The sequence below is a fragment of the Cibotium barometz genome, chromosome 50 (assembly GCF_041138505.1).
Source record: "Cibotium barometz isolate CiBa-2024 chromosome 50, ASM4113850v1, whole genome shotgun sequence".
Classification (NCBI taxonomy): domain Eukaryota; kingdom Viridiplantae; phylum Streptophyta; class Polypodiopsida; order Cyatheales; family Cibotiaceae; genus Cibotium; species Cibotium barometz.
Genome location: NC_141095.1, coordinates 23925385 through 23944730, shown reverse-complemented (window position 1 = coordinate 23944730; position 19346 = coordinate 23925385). Strand labels below are relative to the sequence as shown.

General features: G+C 44.0%; 1 protein-coding gene across 1 annotated transcript; it reads left to right on the top strand.

Annotated features, from left to right (window-relative positions):
* Positions 1-5850: 5850 nt before the first annotated feature.
* LOC147609962 (polyphenol oxidase I, chloroplastic-like) lies at positions 5851-7709 on the top strand. Its single transcript, XM_086787231.1, has 2 exons — positions 5851-6695; positions 6775-7709. The coding sequence occupies exons 1-2, from the start codon at positions 5851-5853 to the stop codon at positions 7646-7648; spliced, it is 1719 nt and encodes a 572-aa protein (XP_086643357.1). The 3' UTR covers positions 7649-7709.
* The last annotated feature ends 11637 nt before the right edge of the window (positions 7710-19346 follow it).

Genomic DNA, 19346 nt, shown 5'->3' with positions numbered 1-19346 from the left:
CATCCATTCTCATCATATCTCATCCATTCACATCTACCCTGATTCATATCACATCTCATCACATCCGTTCACATCATATCACATCTCATCACATCTCATCACATCATATCACATCTCATCACATCCATTCACATCATATCACATCTCATCACATCATATCTCAAGAGAGCTCAAACATGAGTTTAGCCCAATGTGTCCATAAGCTCTCAAATGAGCCACTTTTTATATAAAAACTCTAAAACTCCCAAAACTTCCCATGTGGGATTATTCTTAAGCCCACTCCCACACTCATCTACAACTTGGAACTCTTTACAAGAGCCCTAAAGAAGAATGTCACTTGTTTTCCTGCTTGCATCTTTGAGTTGCATCCTTGCATTGATCACCACTCGTCCACTCGTCACGCAACACTCCCCCTTCCTATTTTGCGCACGTCCTCGAGCGCGGTAGAAGCAAAAGCTGCAAAAAACAATGGATACAAGTAAAGCCTTTTATTGAAAAAAAAAACCAGCAATGACAATCTCACACGTGAGCATACAAGTGAAAGGCTGATTAGAGTTTTAAAGAGTGCTAAAAGAGGTGAGTAAAGACTAGTCAAAGTGAGACTAAGTGGTAGATAGTGCTATGCAAAGGCAAGTGTGCTTGCACACCACCGGTTATGACCGTAGTCTCAATGTCCTACAAGTACTTAAGTTATTCCGAAGTGGCAAACCTACTCCTAAATATGAGCAATGGTGATTGTACCTCTTCTTCTTTTCTCTTTTTTTTTTGGCGCGTGTGTAAAAGATGATAAAGAGAAAGGTTCCATCCCAATGAGACCCAAGCAATAGCCAAGAGACCTCCGCCAAGAGAATCTAAAGGCCGCTAAGTATCTCAAGGGCGACAGACCCTTTTCTTTCTTTTGTGACATAAGGAGTACCCCATGAAGATGAGGGCATCGGTCTCGAGGGCCTATAATGTACCCCAAAGTCCTACGAACATCTATCAAGGCGATAGAGTCCTTCAAGGTCTTTTTCTGAAGCTTTTAGACGTCAGTGTCCACCCCATGGAAACCAAGGCATCGGCCCCAAGGTGCTAAGACAACCTAAGGTCCTACCAAGCATTCCACATGGCTGTAGACACGTCATGTCTCGATTCACTTGTATATATTTTTTAGGGCATGATTTTCGTAAATTTTTTATTAATCGTAGCACCTAGCCCATACCTAAGAGGTAGCTACCACTCGGGATAACTAATATACTTCGAGAGCATAAGAACTTGGCATACTCCGTTGGCTTATATCTTACACCGTCTTCAAATAGAAATACCTTCTACTAAGTCCTCTAAGAATCTAGAAATCACTCACCACATTTTAACAACTAATTTAAAACTTAAACCAGCCAACTGTGTGTGAACATGCAAACAATATATGCAAAAGTGAAAAGCACATAAAGAACAAAAGATTATGATTTGAATACACCTATTGTAGTGCTCGTTGATGTTGTGCGTTTGCATTGATGCATTGCTGATGTTGTGCAGATTGCTTCTCTTTGCTCTTTGTATGCATTGCATGTCTCCCCCCTTCCTAATTTGTGTGCACCGTAGGTGGACTATTGGGACATGTTTGTATGCTCTTGTTTAGCTGAGATCTCTGCAAAATGTCTTATTAACAAACAAGAAAAGAAAAGAAATGAATAAAATTTGTTATTGGTGCCAATCACCGAATATAGCCGAGGGGAAAAACCCAGTGGGAGAAAAGTGCCCTGATACGCAAAGATTCCATCTTCAGTAGCAAAGGCTGTCTTGTGTTGATGCTTTGGATCAATTGACACTTGATTGTAACCGGAGAATCCATCCAAGAAACTATATGCCTTTTTCCCTACAACTTGTTCCAGAACATGATCTTTGATTGGAAGTGGGTAATGATCACGTACAGTAGCTGCATTTACCTTCTTGAGGTTTACGCATACTCGAAGTTTTCCATTTTTCTTGGGCACCACTATAATAGGGGAGACCCATTCAGTGTGTTCAATCTCATAGATAAATTCTACCTCTAAGAGCTTGTCTATTTCTTCTTTTATCTTTCGTGCAAAATTCTCATTGTAAGTATAAGGACGTTGCTTGGAAGGCTTTGCATCCTCTTGCAATGGAATTGTATGCTGACATATGCTTGGATCAACTCCTTTGAGGTCTTTATAACTCCAAGCAAAAACATCGTGATACTCCTTTATTGTTTGAATTAATAACTTCTCCTCATCTAAGGACAAGTCTGTGCCAATCCACACATAGCGAGGCTCTTCTCCTGGCTTAGCGATATCATTTTTTTTTGCATCTTCTGGACCATCATATGAAACCCCTGGCATGCTTGGCTTTTGTCGCATGGGCTGTTGAAGAACAATCTTTTGATCTTGAAGAGTGTACTGTGTGAAGTTGGGGGGAACATTGAGACCTTGTTCTTGTCCACTTGAGTCTTCACTCATTGAAGACCATGTGGTTTTGAGCTCTCCTTTGCCATCTTGCATCGGATTTTTTTGTTCAACTGTTATCTTTGCACTCCCGACATTCTCTTTTGAATCGGTTTTAGACTTGAGTTTTGGTTTTTGCTTCTTCGTTTTTTTGCGATTGTTGCTAACAGTTTTTAGCTTTTCTCCTGGTTGGAATCCATCTGATCGTTTTACTTGGTCTTTGATACTATCTTGTGCTTGGACATAGTATAGATATCCATTCTTTCCTGAGAAGTGAGGTAGTGGTCGCGAGTGTTCATTCTTAAACTCCTCCTTTTCTTTTTGTAGTCTCTCCCGTCGTTCCCTCTCATCTTGTTTACGGATTCTCTTGTGGCTCTTACAACATTTACGTTTAGGTCGGCTTCGAGGGATCTCTACTTGAACCTCCCTTCCTCTCAAGAGAGTAGGCGTGCCTTTCCTAACTCTTCCTCAGGGATTATCACATCATTATCAAAATCAGAGTCCCATCCATCTTCCTTATCAACATCATTAGCAGATTCGAGTGTTAAATCCTCCACTGAGACTTCCTCTACATGCAGTGCTGTTGTGGATGCATCCCCATAGTACAAAACATCCAGAAGGTCACGTGGTTGTAGCATTCGTATAGGAATAATGTCATATCCATCTGAGTCACAAAATTGAATTGGCTTAGGTAAAGCACATGTCGATAATGTTGCAAGGACATGACTCCATTCTAGTGGATCAATTAAGTGCTCAGGGAAGGGTTGTGGAATGTATGCCTCATCTGATACACTTCGATTACCCTTAAGTCTCTCAGTGTTGAAATCCCTACATGAGGCTCCACACATCCACAGATCTTCTCGCCCATCTGACAATGTAACTCTTGAGCCCTCAGATGAAGTAGAATCAAACTCATCTATTGGAGACCTTGTTACATCACGATATGAGTGATTCTTTAGGTTGACCCTTGTGATGACAGAATCATATCAGAGGTACAAATAATTGTATCCCCAATCTTGAATCATTTGAAATTGTTGCATGAATGGTCTACCCAATATCACTTCATAGTTTGGATGTTTTCTAAAATCCACTACTCCAAAAGTGTGCTCATATTCAATCCCACATGTGGTGACCAATATGTTCTCAAGCAGCCCAAGGGGATGTTCTAAGCTTCCATCTGCTAGCTGCAAGTGCATCCTGGTACTCCTAATAGCTGGTTTGCCCCACTTTTCTCAAATGGACCTTGTCACAATGCCCACTCCTGCACCACTATCAAGTATTGCAGTTGAAGCTACTTTTTGCACTTCTAATGGGAGGGTAGCATTTCCCTCATCGTCCTCACAAAATTTTCCTACTTTGTTGATAGGAACTGGCATAACATGCTTTGTCTCAGGGTGTATAGTACAATGATGGTGACCCTTTTGTAGCAATACCTGCTCTGACAAACATGTGGCAATATCATTCCACAACTCAGGTCGAAGCTTTATCAAATCAAGCAAAGGTAAGGTACAAGCCACTGGTGCTGACAAAATAGCTTGCATGATACCCATATCCATCTCCTTTGTCAACCTTCCATGCATGGAGGGTATCCTCAAGGTTTGAGAACAGTTCTCATATTCTCCCAAATATGATGGTAAGGTTTTCATTGTATGCTTACTTCTAGGAGAAACAATTGTTTGAACTTCCTCCTGGATGCTTGGGCGTCTAAAGTTGTTTTCTGTGCCCCTGGTAAAATCCACCTCACAGAATGGAGGTGAAATAATAGAGGACATATTCTCATTAACTTTCTCATGAACTGCTGCCCACATCTCATTTGCCATGTCCTCGTTAGCATCAATAACTTCATCATTGCATGGGAAGGCAAGGCTAGGTGGTGGCAGAATACCTTCTTTCAATGGGGTGTCAATTGGTGCAGACCTCTCGCTATGAGCTTGTGAGATGAGCTCACTTTTCATTTCCCGACTTGATGACACTTCTTGTATGGTTTCTAATGTTGGCTTAAGAGAGGTTGGGCCCTGAGGAATAGGTGGAGGTGGTCCCTCAAGTATTGATTGAGCTTCCCTAATGAGTTGCTGATGTACAACTAGATTGATCTTCTCCTCTCACGAGGGTTTGTACAGCTAGATTGATCTTCTCCTCACGAGGGTTTGTACAGCTAGATTGATCTTCTCCTCACGAGGGTTTGGGTATTCTTGAAGCTTCTTGGGTAGCTCAGATAAAGCTGCAATGCGACTTCTATGAGCATCAATGATGGCATCTAGAGTCTCGTTCACCTTATCCACAAAAACAGAACCCCCAGAACTATCCTCGGTCGTACTAGCCTCATCTTGTTTAGCACTAGACCCAGGTTGAGGTTGATGCTCCTCATGCACTTCTTGGGATGTAAAAGCTTGATCCCTCATGTTTTGTTTATAGACTTCTTGAGAACTAGTGGATGCACTTTTAACGGATGAGATGATGAGCCAGTTTGTCACCATGCACTACAGTGCAGAGTGCATGTGACATCCCCTCCTGTTTAGCCTGGCGGCAGGTTCATGGCTTCAAAGTAGTCCGCCAACAACAACCAGAACCATGCTTCGAAGGATGAAGAAGGATTTGCTCAGGCTCGATATCTTTTGCTTTGTCTACCACGTCTGGCTGCTGTTCATCTGAAACATCAAACACTTCTAGTCTAACATATGGTTTTAGCCAAGAAACATGGAAAACATCATGCATTGTCCAACTAGGTAATTTAACTTCATGGAGACATCACTTAGCTTCTTAACTATTAGGAACGGTCCAAAACTACGGAATGAAAGCTTGGGACAACGTTTGCCCACTTGTTTAAATATTTGTTTCATGAAACGCAAATAGACCCAATCCCCTTCCTTGAAGTGGACATCTTGTCTAAACTTACGTGCATGTCTGTGAACTGAATAATGGTGGCCAGGCTCAAAATTGAGGGCCAGACTGGGTTGAGTACCAAACTCTGCAGAATCGATATACTGATCTTTTATGCTATTTAAGTCTTTCCCAGAGATGTTGAGAACGGTAGACTCCTGAATGGTCTGGATGCTGGTCTTTCTACTAAGAACATCTGCTATTATGTTATGCTGACTAGGGATGTACTTGATCATTCCTCCAACCTGGTGGAAGAGCTGACCCTGTCTGGTGTGTTGATCACTCCATTGGGCACTTGGCATCACCGAGAGCCACTTAAGTGCTTGGTGGTCTGTGGTAACTGTGAAAAAGCATCCATAAGGAACGGGTTTCAAATATTTGAGAGCTTACTGCTGTTCTAGCTTTCCCTTGAAAGTCTTGGAAAGACAAGAGGGAAACGTGCTACGAGATTTTGCTAACTATGAGATACTGGGTGGGATATCATCAAATGTCTGAATGAGAAAGGAGACACCCCAAAAGAGGAGAGACAATGAAATCTCGCTCGAATCCTGTCATTGGCGCCCGCCATTCCCATGATGGAGATAAGCTTCTCGGTCATGGTTTTGGCAGCAGCTCTGCTGTACTTCTCCTCCTCATCGCACCTGATGAGCACGGAACGATTGGCGGCGCAGATGCCGCGCCCATCGCCACACCTGACCTTCGCCGGTGCGAGCATGCCACCGCAACCTCGCCGAATCCTAACGTCACGACCAAGCAAACGCTCAACTGCTGCTTGCCTTGGCGTAACCTCCAGGTGGTGGACTTTTCGTTCGAGCGGTACCCGGTGCTGAAGAAGCGAGTAAGGAGGCCAGCACACAGGGCGAGTGCCGACTACATTAGGAAGTACAACAAGGTCTACGAGCTCATGAAGAATCTGCCTAAAGACGATCCGCGGAGCTTTGCAGTACAAGCCAACATACACTGCGCCTTCTGCAATGGGGCATACAAGCAGCGGGACACCAACATAACGCTGCAGGCGCACTTCTCTTGGTTGTTCTTGCCGTGGCACCGCTGGTACCTCTACTTCCATGAGCGGATCCTGGGCAGCCTTATAGGCGACCCTGGCTTTGCCCTCCTGTACTGGAACTGGGACAACCAAGCGGATGGCATTGGCAACACTATGCCTCGTTTCTTCACCAAGAAAGGCACCGCTGTGTTTGATGCCAAACGCAACCGCAAGCACCTGCCCGCCACTCAGTTTGTCCGGCTCAATGTGGGTTCCAATGAGACCACGACTGCAAGCCCCCGCGACATCCTCAGTGAGAACCTCAACGTCATGTATCAGTCCGTGGTCACAGCATCCACGGCAGATATGTTCATGGGAGGCCCATACAGGTAAACCTTGCTCTACCCATTCACTACTTTTGCATCAGGATTCGGTGTAGCCAAGCTCATCGATATTACTGATGTGCAGGAAAGGGAGCGACCTGTCGAGCTCTTCCGTCGCACACGCCCCTCTTGGCGGAGCGCTGGAGATGAACGCCCACAGCGGCATCCACTTCTGGACAGGCGACCCCGGCAGAAAGCTTCGCGCGGACATGGGCGTGTTCACAACGGCGTCCAGGGATCCCATCTTCTACGCTCACCACAGTAACGTGGACAGGCTCTGGGAGGTGTGGAGGTCTATCCCGGGCGGGCGTCGGGTGGAGCCTATGGACGCGGACTTTTTAGATGCCGAGTTCTTCTTCTACGACGAGAACCAAAACCTCGTCATGGTGAAAGCCAAGGACGCCCTCGACAACGAGAATCTGGGTATCACCTACGAGCACATGAGGGAAGGCGACGACATGTGGCTTAACTTCTCACCTCAGCGCTCCCCCACTAACACCGGTAGCCAAGTACCCTATGCGAGAGCCCATGGTGTGCAAGAGATGAACCCCGCATCTGAGCAGAATAGCTATGAGCCCATAAACCTAGGCTCCACCTTCATCACCCTTGTCAAGCGGCCTTCAGAGAAGAAGCCCAAGGAACTTGAAGAAGTTCTCGTCATCCAAGGGTTGGCGGTCACCCGGGAAGCCTATGTGCACCTCAAGGTGTTCGTCAACAAGCCCAAAGCAAGTCCTACCACTCCCATCTATACTGCTGAATACGTGGGATCCTCCAACTTCGTGCCATCCCCTGGCACCTCCAAGCACCTGTTTACCAACAGCGTGCTTGAAATTGGAGACAACCTCAAGCGGCTGGGGATCGAGGATGACGAGTGGGTGGTGATCACCATCTTAGTGGACTCTGAGACCTCCGGTTCAGGCAGTGTGACCATCCAAGGCATGAAGATTGAGTATCGATAAATAAAACCTACTTGCAAGACAAACTATGTTGTTTCGAGTCATATGGTGTTTGATGTATGTGTTCGAGTAATTCCGTGTATGAACTTGAGTTATTACAAACCAGACAAAGGTGTGGGACGTGCATCTCAAATCATTCCTTCAGTGATGTACAAGAATTTAGATGTGTGTAGTGTGTAAGTTCAATGTTCTAGCCTTTTTCCTTAAACATTACATAAACTGGCCTTTCTTTTAGTGACGTACAAAATGTGTTTTAGTTCAGTATTACATATTGAAAGCAATAAAGGAGAACAACCCTCTATAGTGTCCTCTATTCTCTCATTGGAAGATAACAACTTAGTCACATACACATGCACTCTCTCAACACAAAAGAAAAACTTGGAAAGAAAACTAAAGAGAGGAAACATCTGGAGGAGAGGGAGAAGAGCAAAGTTGTTGATGAGCAAAGAATTTTGAGAGAAGCTCTTAATGTGTTGTTTTTCACGGACACACACCCTATGTAACCACACTCTCATCCTTCTTGACAAGAAACAAACTCACCCAAACTGAAAAAACAACTCTTTCTCACTCTCTCTTTTCAAAAAAAAACTTTGATTTGAGTAGATAAAATGATCATGAATATATCTTCTATAGCAAAGGGAATACAAAATGTAATGAAGCAACACCTTTAGATTCGGTATAGGACCTTGGTCATGGGCTCTAGTATAAAAGGGGGCTCATGGACTATCATTTTACCTTTCTTGACCTTTCGAGACCTCTTGATATCATTGGACATCACTCATCATGACTCTTGGAGTCTCATGCCTTTCAACCTAGGCTTATGGAAGGTTGTTTCCATCCTTTGGTGAAAGACTAAATCACTTAGGCATTATGCATGATTACTTGCTAATTACATGATTAATCATATAAGGTTCCTGTCCCCACCGCGCAACGAATTCATGGCTGTTACAGCAGAAGTAGCACTTCTTGCACGGGCCAAGGTCCCTCACTCGAGGCCTCGCCCCCACGGATATCCGGACAAGAGACTAATCCATTGGTTCTTCCGAACCCGGAAAAACTTTCCGTGCCCAAAAAGCACGGGCGATTCCTCCAGGATAATTTTTCTCTAACGTAGTCAAAAATTCTTAACGAACTGAACTGATCTGACCAAACCCATAAGTCCCAAGTCAGATCAGGGAAAGATTGCACTTGGATCATAGAGACCAACGCTTTTTTCCTCATTGAGAGGCACAGCTGTCAGGTGAAAATCTGAAAAATGTTTTGAGTCTGTGTACATATGGGATGCATGGTTTGCGAATAAACTTTGCCCTGAATGCCCTGGTAAATGTACAGAGTGGGTGGTTTTATGTTTTTTTACGAGCTCTTGGTGATGCCTGCATGTGAAAGTGTTACCGGGACCCCGAATATGATGATGGTTGGTCAATATGGAGTGATTCTGGATGCTGAGATGGCGCTCCATTTTTAGCAAGTACGTGATGAGGTTGGCAGAGCATGGGTAATGATCGGGTTTTGGTAAGTTATGATGCTGCTGATTACGAGCTGTGGGCAGATATTGCACTGGAAGGAAAGTCGTGGGCGCAGTATGTTCACCTGAAGCATGAGGAAGCAAGGGGCCTTTTTAGTATTATGGCCATTATTGAGGCTTTAGAGGAAAATAAAATAATAAATATCAATCAAAGTGGCCAGCTTGAAGGACCACGTGGAGGTTTATATTGCTGCCAGAGAGTCGCCTCTGGAAGGTTGGTGAAGGGTGAGTCGGGGGACTCAGGTGGAGTGGCCGCCTTGTGAAGGGAGACCTCTCGACAGGAGAGAGCCAAGAGACAAGAGAGCTGCAGAGGCTGCTGGTCGCAACACACAGAGGAGACAGGCTGAGGAAGTCGGCGGGGTTGCTGGTGGGGCGCCCTCTGAAGAGAGAGAGTGGCCGTCTTTTTTTGGTGTGGTTGGCACAACCGCAGCGTAGGCAGAGGAAAAGCGAAGAGAGTGGTGAGTCGAGGCGCTGTATAGCTGGGGGAGCCGCCTAGATGGACCGGTGAGTTGGGTTGGAAAAGGTAGTTGATGCCTTGGTGAAGCGCTGGTGGATAGCGTGTGTGAGCGAGGAGAGCCAGCAGAGAGTGCGGAGTAGAGGCCAGACGAGAGCTAGGGAGCCACCTTGGTAATGTTGTGCAGCTGATTCTGGATGCAGAGATGGCTGGCAACGCCGACTGACTAGTGAGAGGTCCGCCGGAGGTGTTGTCTGGCAAGGAGCTGACGGCTGGGGAGCAGCGAAGAGGCCAGCTGAAGCGTGGATAGCTTTGCTGCAGAGGAGGTGTCGCCTACGAGGGCTGTGGGCTGGGACAGAAGGACTGAAGAGAGGCAGACACAGAGCATGGAAAAGGTGGTTGCCGCCTGGCACTTGTTTGGTCCGCTAGAGGAGTTGTGGCTCTGGTGCGGAAACTAGCGGTGACTGGCACGTAAAGCAACTGCAGGCGCAAAGATTTTTGCTGAGAGGTGGCTGGTAGTGCTGAAGACAGGTGCAAAGGCCAAGTACCATAAAAGCTGGGTTGTTTCGTGTGTGGATGCCTTGTGAGAGAGGGGCTGTGGACGTGGTGAGAAGTGGCCCGTGGTGAGGAGAGACAGTGCAGGGGTGCTAGTCGTGACACACAGAGAGAGAGCTGCTGAAGTCGAGGGTTGGTGGTGGGGCGCCCTCTAAAGAGAGAGAAGTGGTCGGTTTTTGTGTGGGTGGCGACTGCAGGCAGAGAGAAGTAGAGACCAGGAGAGAAGCTTGGTTGTCAGACGCAAGGGTGAATTCCCTTGGCAGTAAATCCAAGCTAGAGTCTTGCTTTTTGGTGTAATTGTTGAGTTTGTTTGAAGTGTAGTGAGGACAGGATTGGATTTCCCAAAGTTGTATGGTGTGGGTGGGTGGTGAACTGTGAGAAGTGTTCCAGCCTGGGCTGGTGGTGCCCCCGTTCGTGTTGTTATATCGAAGTTGGGAGGTGAAGGGCTATAGAGGCATGGTCTTTTTTTCTTGTTTTCACCTCACAACAGCCATTGATTCTTTTCCATAGAACAATTTTTGTCCGGGATTTACTTCATGTATCGTACCATAAGAGAATTGAGTCTCAATTTATGGATCCATCAGTCCAGCCTAACCATCCAGTCCCATAAAAGAGTTCCCAAGTCCCCTAGCCGGATATTCATGCAAACTTAAAACTAGTCACATCACTTACACACCCAATATGAAACTGCCTTTTTCATAGATTCAGCTGTGAAAACAATCATTTAATAAAATCATAGTCATCACTGATCATAATCCTCTAAATGGTTGAATTCCAATTTCCAATCATTTCTTCCTTAGTGTACCTATGGCATCATTGGCAACAACCAGAACCCTCACCACCTGTCCACTCACAGGGGTCTTTTCGATGGTTCCTAGCTCATAGTACTCGATAATATTCACATATCAAAATGGAATCTTCGTTGAAGATCAACAAGATCAACCAACAGATCCATATAAAAGAACCATGGACTCATCCGTTGAGGAGGACCAACAAGGTCAATCAACTAGATCCATGCCCGAATTCAGAAAACAACTCTTACTCCTTGTTCCAATATCTTCCACGACCCACATGTGGGTATCTTCGGCGACCCAGAACCCGAGCACCGTATGGTCAGCACCCTCTAGGATCCTTCGCAGGTCACCTAGCGCTTCACTCATAGGCTGCTTCCTTGGTCCCTCATCCACCGTACCGGAAGAAGCTCACCATTTTAATCGAACTGAGGCTGGTGAGCTTGCTACGCGAGACATCCTCCATTGACTCTCCGTCAGCTGTTGCAACTTTATCAAATTAGGTCTCCACGATCTCATTCACAAGACGGTCAAAATACTTCCCCATCATTCTTGACATAAAACAGTCATTTTAAAAAACAGGTTATAAATACAGTTTCTATAGCGAACTCTTGTCTTTTCACATTGTTCCACATCATTCCTCATTTATTTCATCTATATTCCATTTCTCATCACATAATAATCGTTCACATCACAATTCACATGATACCACATCAATTCTCATCCACATTACATTCAATTACATCAAATCCATTTACACCCATCACATCTCATTCATTCATATCCATCACATTCGTTCACATATCCATCCACTACAAGGGATCAGGCTCATACCCGCGCTCCTAGCCGCTAAAAATGACTTGTGAAAAAAGTAGCGGACCCGTGTATCAATGCATGTATCATCGCGGCCAGAGACATGCATGTAAAAGCGCGTGTATAAGACTGCTCAGACGCACTCATACACGGGCGTATACATGCATTCTGTCAGTTCAGATGCATTTAGACGCATTGATACAAGCGTCTATACACGCGTTTTGTTAATTTAGATGCGCTTATACACGCGTATTTCTCAGGTTTGACGCGTTTATACACGCGTGCTTTACAGATTATCCACGTATATACACGCGACTTTTAGCAGTTCTGACGCGTTTATACACGCGAACAGAGAGCCAAAAAAAAATCCAGAGAGTGCTATTTGGTGCCTGAATGCTATTCCAGCATTCCAGCACCCAATAACACTCTCTGGACTTTTTTTTTGGTGCATTAGACCATCCACGAAGAACATATCCACGAGGAAGATTAAGACAAGAACGACATGAATGCATACATTGTCAATACACGATTCAAGACAGACATGAATGTAATACTATCAATTCACGATTCAATATTACTATCAAAATTTCACACATATATACAAGGGAGTCCATATCTCGAAGTAGCCCATGGTTTCAGTTTACAAAAAAATATATACAACCACATCCTCAATATGGAATGTGATACTATAAGTCTGAGTACTACTCAGACCCAGATGATGACTCGGTGCTCCCTCCATGCTCAGATGAGCTCACATCAGTCGGAATGTCCGATGAGTACTAGTGCTCACGTCCACCCTCTGCAGTGGCGGTGGGTGGATCATCAGCAGCTTGTGCCTGTTCAAGTAATATATAGTAAATAAGTATATATATATGTAATTCAATAAACCAAAATCATTCGTTTAGAATTTTCAAGTACCTGTCGACCGTATGGTCTCATGGCTATCTCAAACTGCGCGTCCGTAATACGTCCCTCGGCTCTGAAGATGGCCCATGTGTCACGTCTGCTATGCCGGCGAGCATATGCAATATCGTGGGTTGTGGGCTTCCTCCCCGTAACCCGTCGCAGTATCATAATCAACACAATTTGTAAGATTAAAACAATCATAGAATCAATGAATTAAGTAAACAATCAAATAAAGTGGCAAGATACTTACGAACTCTGCCTCCCATGACTCGACGCTGCCAGATCCGAAATGCGAAGATCCAATGGTCTCCATCTGGATCCGTCGTGCCTCCACATGCTGCCTGCTCTTCACGCCACCCTCTGCTCGTTTCTTTGCCTCCTTCCACTCGCGTTTGTGCGCAGTGGCAGGTTTCTCGGCAGGATAGCCACCCGCAGCTACATTTAGCCGGTCATCGTACGTGAGTTTTTTAAGGTGAGATCTTTTATTACTTAAGATCTCCCTTATTCGCGTCCTTCCCCATACATCCGAGAATGTAGCATGTGGGGGATTGGGGTACCGACTATGTACAGCCTCTATCACCTCCCCAACTAATCGGCTATTTTGATCTTTAAATTTAATAAAACAATTTCTATACAAGTTTGATACTACCCCACGCATGTACTCCATTACCTCCCTCCCCCTCGCATCCATCACTATCCCGCCCCTATCCGTCACATCATAGCAGATCACTCTCTCCACCTCTCTCATCTCCTCCTCTTCCGAACTGTCTCCTCTAACTCTTCTCCCTCTATCTCCTCTCTCACCGCATGCCCTACTACCTCCCCCACCTCCCCCACCAAAGCACCCGCCGCATCCTGACGTGACGGTGGCTGTGAGCCCTGACATGATGGTGGCTCTCTCTGAGGGAGCACGTGATGGTGGCTGTGAGGGTGTGCGTGAGTGTGTCTGGGACAAGGTATGTCTCCTCGGTGGACGTGGAAGAGGAGAAGCTGCATGCCGTCTCGTCGGACTCGTAGGCATAGACGGCACTGGAGTGCCCTGGATACTCGCGGTAGGAGTATAGACACCAAGCATGGAAGGAGGGGGATGGGCATACATGTACTCTGTAAGCTCAACTGGACCAGGATGGCGCCCAAAATGATTTAGCATCTCCATCAGCCAATTGTTGTACGCAAATGGATCGGATGAAGAACTTGGAATATCCATAAAGAACCTGCAAAAATAATCCTCATGTACATCATGGGCTGTCTCTTGACTCACACAAATATCATCATTCAAGTCACCTATCAGCCTGCAAACCATAGAAACAGGAAAGGCAGTATCGTGTATACACCCGTCCAGAAACGCGTGTATACACCCGTCCAGAAATAGGAAAGGCAGTCTCGTGTATACATCCGTCAAAAAACACGTGTATACACCCGTCCAGAAACGCGTGTATATCCGCGTGAACAGACTATGCAGACAAGATACACGCGCTTTTACACACGTGACTTGCGCCAAAAAAATTTTGAAAGGGACCGACCTCCGACAATGTGTCCTTATAAAAGGCCCACTGTCGCCCCTGTCAAAATCGTTCACCCAAAATCGTGTGCACAGAAGCAAAAGGACGGAGACAAACCCAAAAATCAAAGAGAAAATAGCATAAACAAATCTCAGGAAGGAGACAAGGCAAAGGACAAACTGACTCACCTCTGAAAAAGTGAGTCTTCTTTCTTGGTCAGCTTCCTCCCGTGTGTGCTCCTTCTCTGCTCCCTCCTTGCACTTAGGTTTTGTTTCTGTTGGAAGAGTCGAAAACGAATGACAACAGATATGTTAGTTCAAAATCTTTATTTGGGAAAGGCGGGCTATTTTTAGTTTAAACAGATCGTCGCGTTTATAAACGCGGGTATGTTCGCGTGTATGATAATTTAGCTGCGTTTATACACGCGTTTTGTAGGAATTACCCGCGTTAATACACACGATTTTTAGGAAATAGCCGCGTTAATACACTCAATTTTTAGGAAATAGCCGCACAAATACACACGATTTTTATACTTTCATTAAGAACATATTATGATTTTGTGTTTTCTGGTTTGTACATAGGATGTCATCAACCTCCTCAAGCAGTTCTGGGGAAGACGAGACACTGCATCATCGTAATCGCGATGTGTGGTTGGGACAACGGATCAAATGTATGTGTAATTGATGTCAAGGATGCATTGTACGAGCACGTCGAATTACCTTGAATCACATCTCCATGTATGGAGAATGGAATCAAACAGGTTTAGAGGTGAGTAGATGTAAATTGATGGTATTCAAATGACTCATGGTATCCAAATTAAATTAATAGAGTTGTAATACATAAACTCTAATTGAAGCAGGATGCAGTACCACACCCTAACATGGTGCCCTACGCGCGACGAGAGCATGCAAAGCGTCGACAAGATGATGCTCGAGCTTCGGGATCTATTATCAGAGATGAGTGGGAAAGGGATGACAATAGCCCTACACCCCACGAAGTTGTGGAAGAGGAAGTGTTTGATGATATGGTGCGGAATCTTTTTAAGGATGATCCCAAAGGTATGGATGACGATGATATGGAACAAGAGCATCTTTACAAGGCTTCATCGACACCGGTTTTTGAAGGGTGCACATTCTCTATTTTACGTGCTTCACTTGAACTACTCAATATACAAACAGTTTATGGATGGAGCAATGCAAGTCTTGACGCATTATTGAAGTAAGCATTCTAACTTACAAATTTGAATTAGTGGTTTAAGGTTTAGGATTTAAGACTAATTATAATTGATGATATTGGATGCAGACTATTATCAAACATGCTTCCAAAGGGAAATAGACTACCCACCTCAAGAGACATAGCGAGGCGCTATGTGACATCTCTTGGAGGATTGGATTATGATTGCATACATGCAATGCGTCAATGATTGCATTCTCTTTCGTGGGACGCATAAGGAGGCTCGACATTGTCCCACTTGTGGTGAAGCAAGGTATAGAACAGATATGAAGAGTTTTGATGTACCTCGTAAAGTCTTGCGACACTTTCCTATAATTCCTCGCATCAAACACATGTTCAAGTGCAAATCTATAGCAGAGCTCATGTCATGGCATTCCTCACATCGATCGGATGATGGCATGTGGAGAATTCCCGCAGACACTCCTGCTTGGAAGTATATTGAAGATGAGTGGCCCAGCTTTAAAACAGAGCCCAGAAACTTGAGACTTGGCCTAGGTATGGATGGAGTGAATCCATTTGGTTTCAAAAGCACCGCATACAGCGTGTGGCCAGTTGTGTTGGTGAATTACAACCTTTCACCATCAATGGCGATCAAGAAGGGACATCTTATGTTATCCCTTCTAATTCCAGGGAAACATAAAGTCAAGCATATGGATGTTTATCTTGAACCGTTGATTGATGAGTTGGAGGAACTATGGAGAGGTGTTGCGGTGGTGGACATTAGTAGGCCTCCCTCCTCTCGACACTTCGACTTACAAGCAGTGTTGATGTGGACAATGCATGACTTTCCAGGATACAGCGATTGTTCTGGTAAGAATTCTAATTACCTCCCTACTCTAATACTATTGACTATATATATTAATTATACATATTGACTATATTATTCTATCTTTTATTTATATTTTAACAGGTTTGAAAACATCGAGTAAACATGCATGTCCTGTTTGTGGCCCTTCGTTAGTACATGAGTATGCTGACGGTTTGTGTAAGACCATATTCAATAATCATCATCGATTTCTCCCCTCATATCATCCTAAATATGTTGCTAGTAAGAGTAACATTCCTCCACAAACACTTCGTGCAAAAGATTGGAAGCGTATTTGGGAGTCTACAAATATTCTTCCTCCAGATGGCATGAACAGGTAGAGTAATGTTTTTTCAATCTTGTTTTGTGTAGTCTCTAATTGGATTAAAGGTCACATAGAACAATCCCTTGTGTAGGTACTCCATTTTTTTCGGCTACCATATTGGACCCATCTTAAGATCAACCATCTTCTTGATCCCATGCACATCTTCAAGAATGTGGGATCTGGTATTTGGGAACATATTATTGGTAAACGAGACAATGTTAGCGTACGTGAGGACTTACAGGTCGCAGGATGTATGCGTCAAGCTTGGCCCACGAGAGGTGGGTGGGCACGTTCGTCTTCCGCCTGCCCCATGGATTATATCAAAGAAAGAGGAGAAGCAGGTAAAGCAAGCCATCACCACTTTGCGTACTCCCACTGGATGCATGAGATCATTGAAGGGAGCCTTTACAACCACTAAGAAAAGAGGCGTTGAGCAACTATATGGGTTGAAGTCCCACGATTGGCACAAGATGCTTCAAGTAAGTGTTTTCCAAGTCTTGTACGTTGAAATTAAATTTTGTAATGCCATAAACCATACATACATGTGCTCTTATGTGCGCAGTTCACACTACCTACTAGCATGGACCATTGTGCAAATGAGAGTTTGAAAAAATGTATTTATAAGATGGGCGAGCTTGTGAGGTATGTAAAACCCATGTCAGATCACCCTTCATTATACCTTGCAAAATGAACGTGCATGAGGTATAACGTACTATTTATTTATTTTTCAGATATGTTAGTTCCAAAGCAATTGATCCAGCCACATTGGATGATGCGCGTGTTATGGCAGTGGAGGTGGTTTGTTTGGTAGAGGAGACTTTTCCGCGAACCATTCTCACAAGTCAACTACATCTCATTGTGCATTTAGTGGACAAAATCGCTTTATGTGGTACTGTGCATGCACGTTGGATGTTCTTCCTAGAGCGCTTCATGAAGACCTTAAAGGCCTTTGTGAGGCAAAGTGCAAGGCCTGAAGGAAGCATGGCCGAGGGTTGGTTGATACAAGAGTCTCTTGTATATATTTCAAAATTTCTTGGTCAAGTGGACAACTCTTTGCCACGACTATGGAGCAATGAAGAGGACTTGAGGATGACCTCTATTGTGCCTCAAGGAAAAGGACAAAGTAAAGTAATTGACAGAACATTGATTGATGATCTCAATTTCACTTGCATCCTTAATAGTGATGTGATGACCAGATGGGTTACAAGATATGAGAATGCAAAGGCAAAAAGGCAAGCAGAAAGAGCTCTCTTTCAGAGGCAACATGGCTCTCGTAAGGCGTACCCTAAGCATCTAGCAACACTTCCGAATGATATCCATGTTAATTGGTTGCATGAGGAAATGGAGAGAGCAGAGAGCGACAAGGGGCTGCATATCACGGCGGAAGAATGGGAGTATGCACGAGGATGCATGTTTAAAGGTACATAGAACTAATGTTTTGCATTAGTTGTAAGTGATTTGCTTTTAATATTTATTCACATTGCTTACACAAATATTGCTTCTATTTTGGTCCAGTGCACTATGTTTAATGCTATATGGTGTGAAGGCAAGCATTTTCGAACACAAAGAATTGATGAAAAGAGGAATACACAAGATTGCGGTGTCATTAGTAGCTTTGAGGGAGCTAATGGAAAAATGGATGATTATTGTGGCATAATCCAAGACATATTTAGGCTTGACTTTTGTCACTTCTTTGTGTATGTTTTGGATGTCAAATGGCAAATGAACATGGTGGAAAAGGGCCTGATACAACGATAAAACGCCATGCAAGTGGCTATGTAACTATTGACTCTACAAAGTTTTGGCAAACAAAGAAAGATAGGCTCGTATTGCCATAACAATGTGAGCAGGTATGCATTTTTTTACTAATGTGTTTCATGTACATATATATCTAAGCTCGCATACCCCTTGACTTTTGATATGCTAATTAATTACTGTAGTATGTGTATTTGAGTAGGTTATCTATCTACCAATGGTGCATGACATTAAATGGTGGTACGTCATCCCTATTGCACCACGTTCCAAAGTGATGTATAATACATTCACTGTATGGAGCATATGGAGGATGTAACAAGCCGCAATGAAGATGATGTCGAACATGCCAATGAAGAAGATGTGATCGATGATCAAGAAATAAGAGATGATCATGATAATGAGGATGAGCGTGCCATTTCTCATGATCATGAGAATGACCCTACCATTGAGGATGATGGTGATGTTGATGAGGATGATCAGGACATCGATACCATTATCAATGGAGTACAGAATATCGATAGTGGAATAAATTTAATCGTAGCCTTACAAATTGATCAAATGGATATTGATGTTGATCGTTTGGCAAGGATGGATCTTATTGAAGATGAGATCGAACCCTAACCAATCCGTCACTGTATCGTTCTAAATTGATGACATTTCTATTGTTTGTGTTGTCTTTTAATTATCATCTCATATGCATGATTTATTTTTGAATATATTTCATTGTTGTAAATACATGTAGTGGGATTGTGTAATGATATATACTGTAATGTACTATGAGATGGTTTAAAGAAAATAGTTCTTAATTTTGTAAAGGAATTCAATTTTTCTTCAGTTTTTCTTTACCAAGCGTGTATGGAAGCGTGTATTGATGCGTGTATTATTGCGTGTATATAAACGCGCTTATACACGCGTTGATAAATGCAAATATACACGCGAATGTAAATGCCAAAATACACGTGCCCGATTCTATTTAAATACATGCGCGACCATACACGCGCCCGATTCTATTCAAATACATGCGCGACCATACACGC

Excerpts from the sequence above, each read along its gene's own strand:
- LOC147609962 (XM_086787231.1), top strand. The coding sequence starts at position 5,851 with ATGAAATCTCGCTCGAATCCTGTCATTGGCGCCCGCCATTCCCATGAT. Across the intron at positions 6,696-6,774 it reads TTCATGGGAGGCCCATACAG|GAAAGGGAGCGACCTGTCGA; the intron begins GTAAACCTTGCT and ends ACTGATGTGCAG.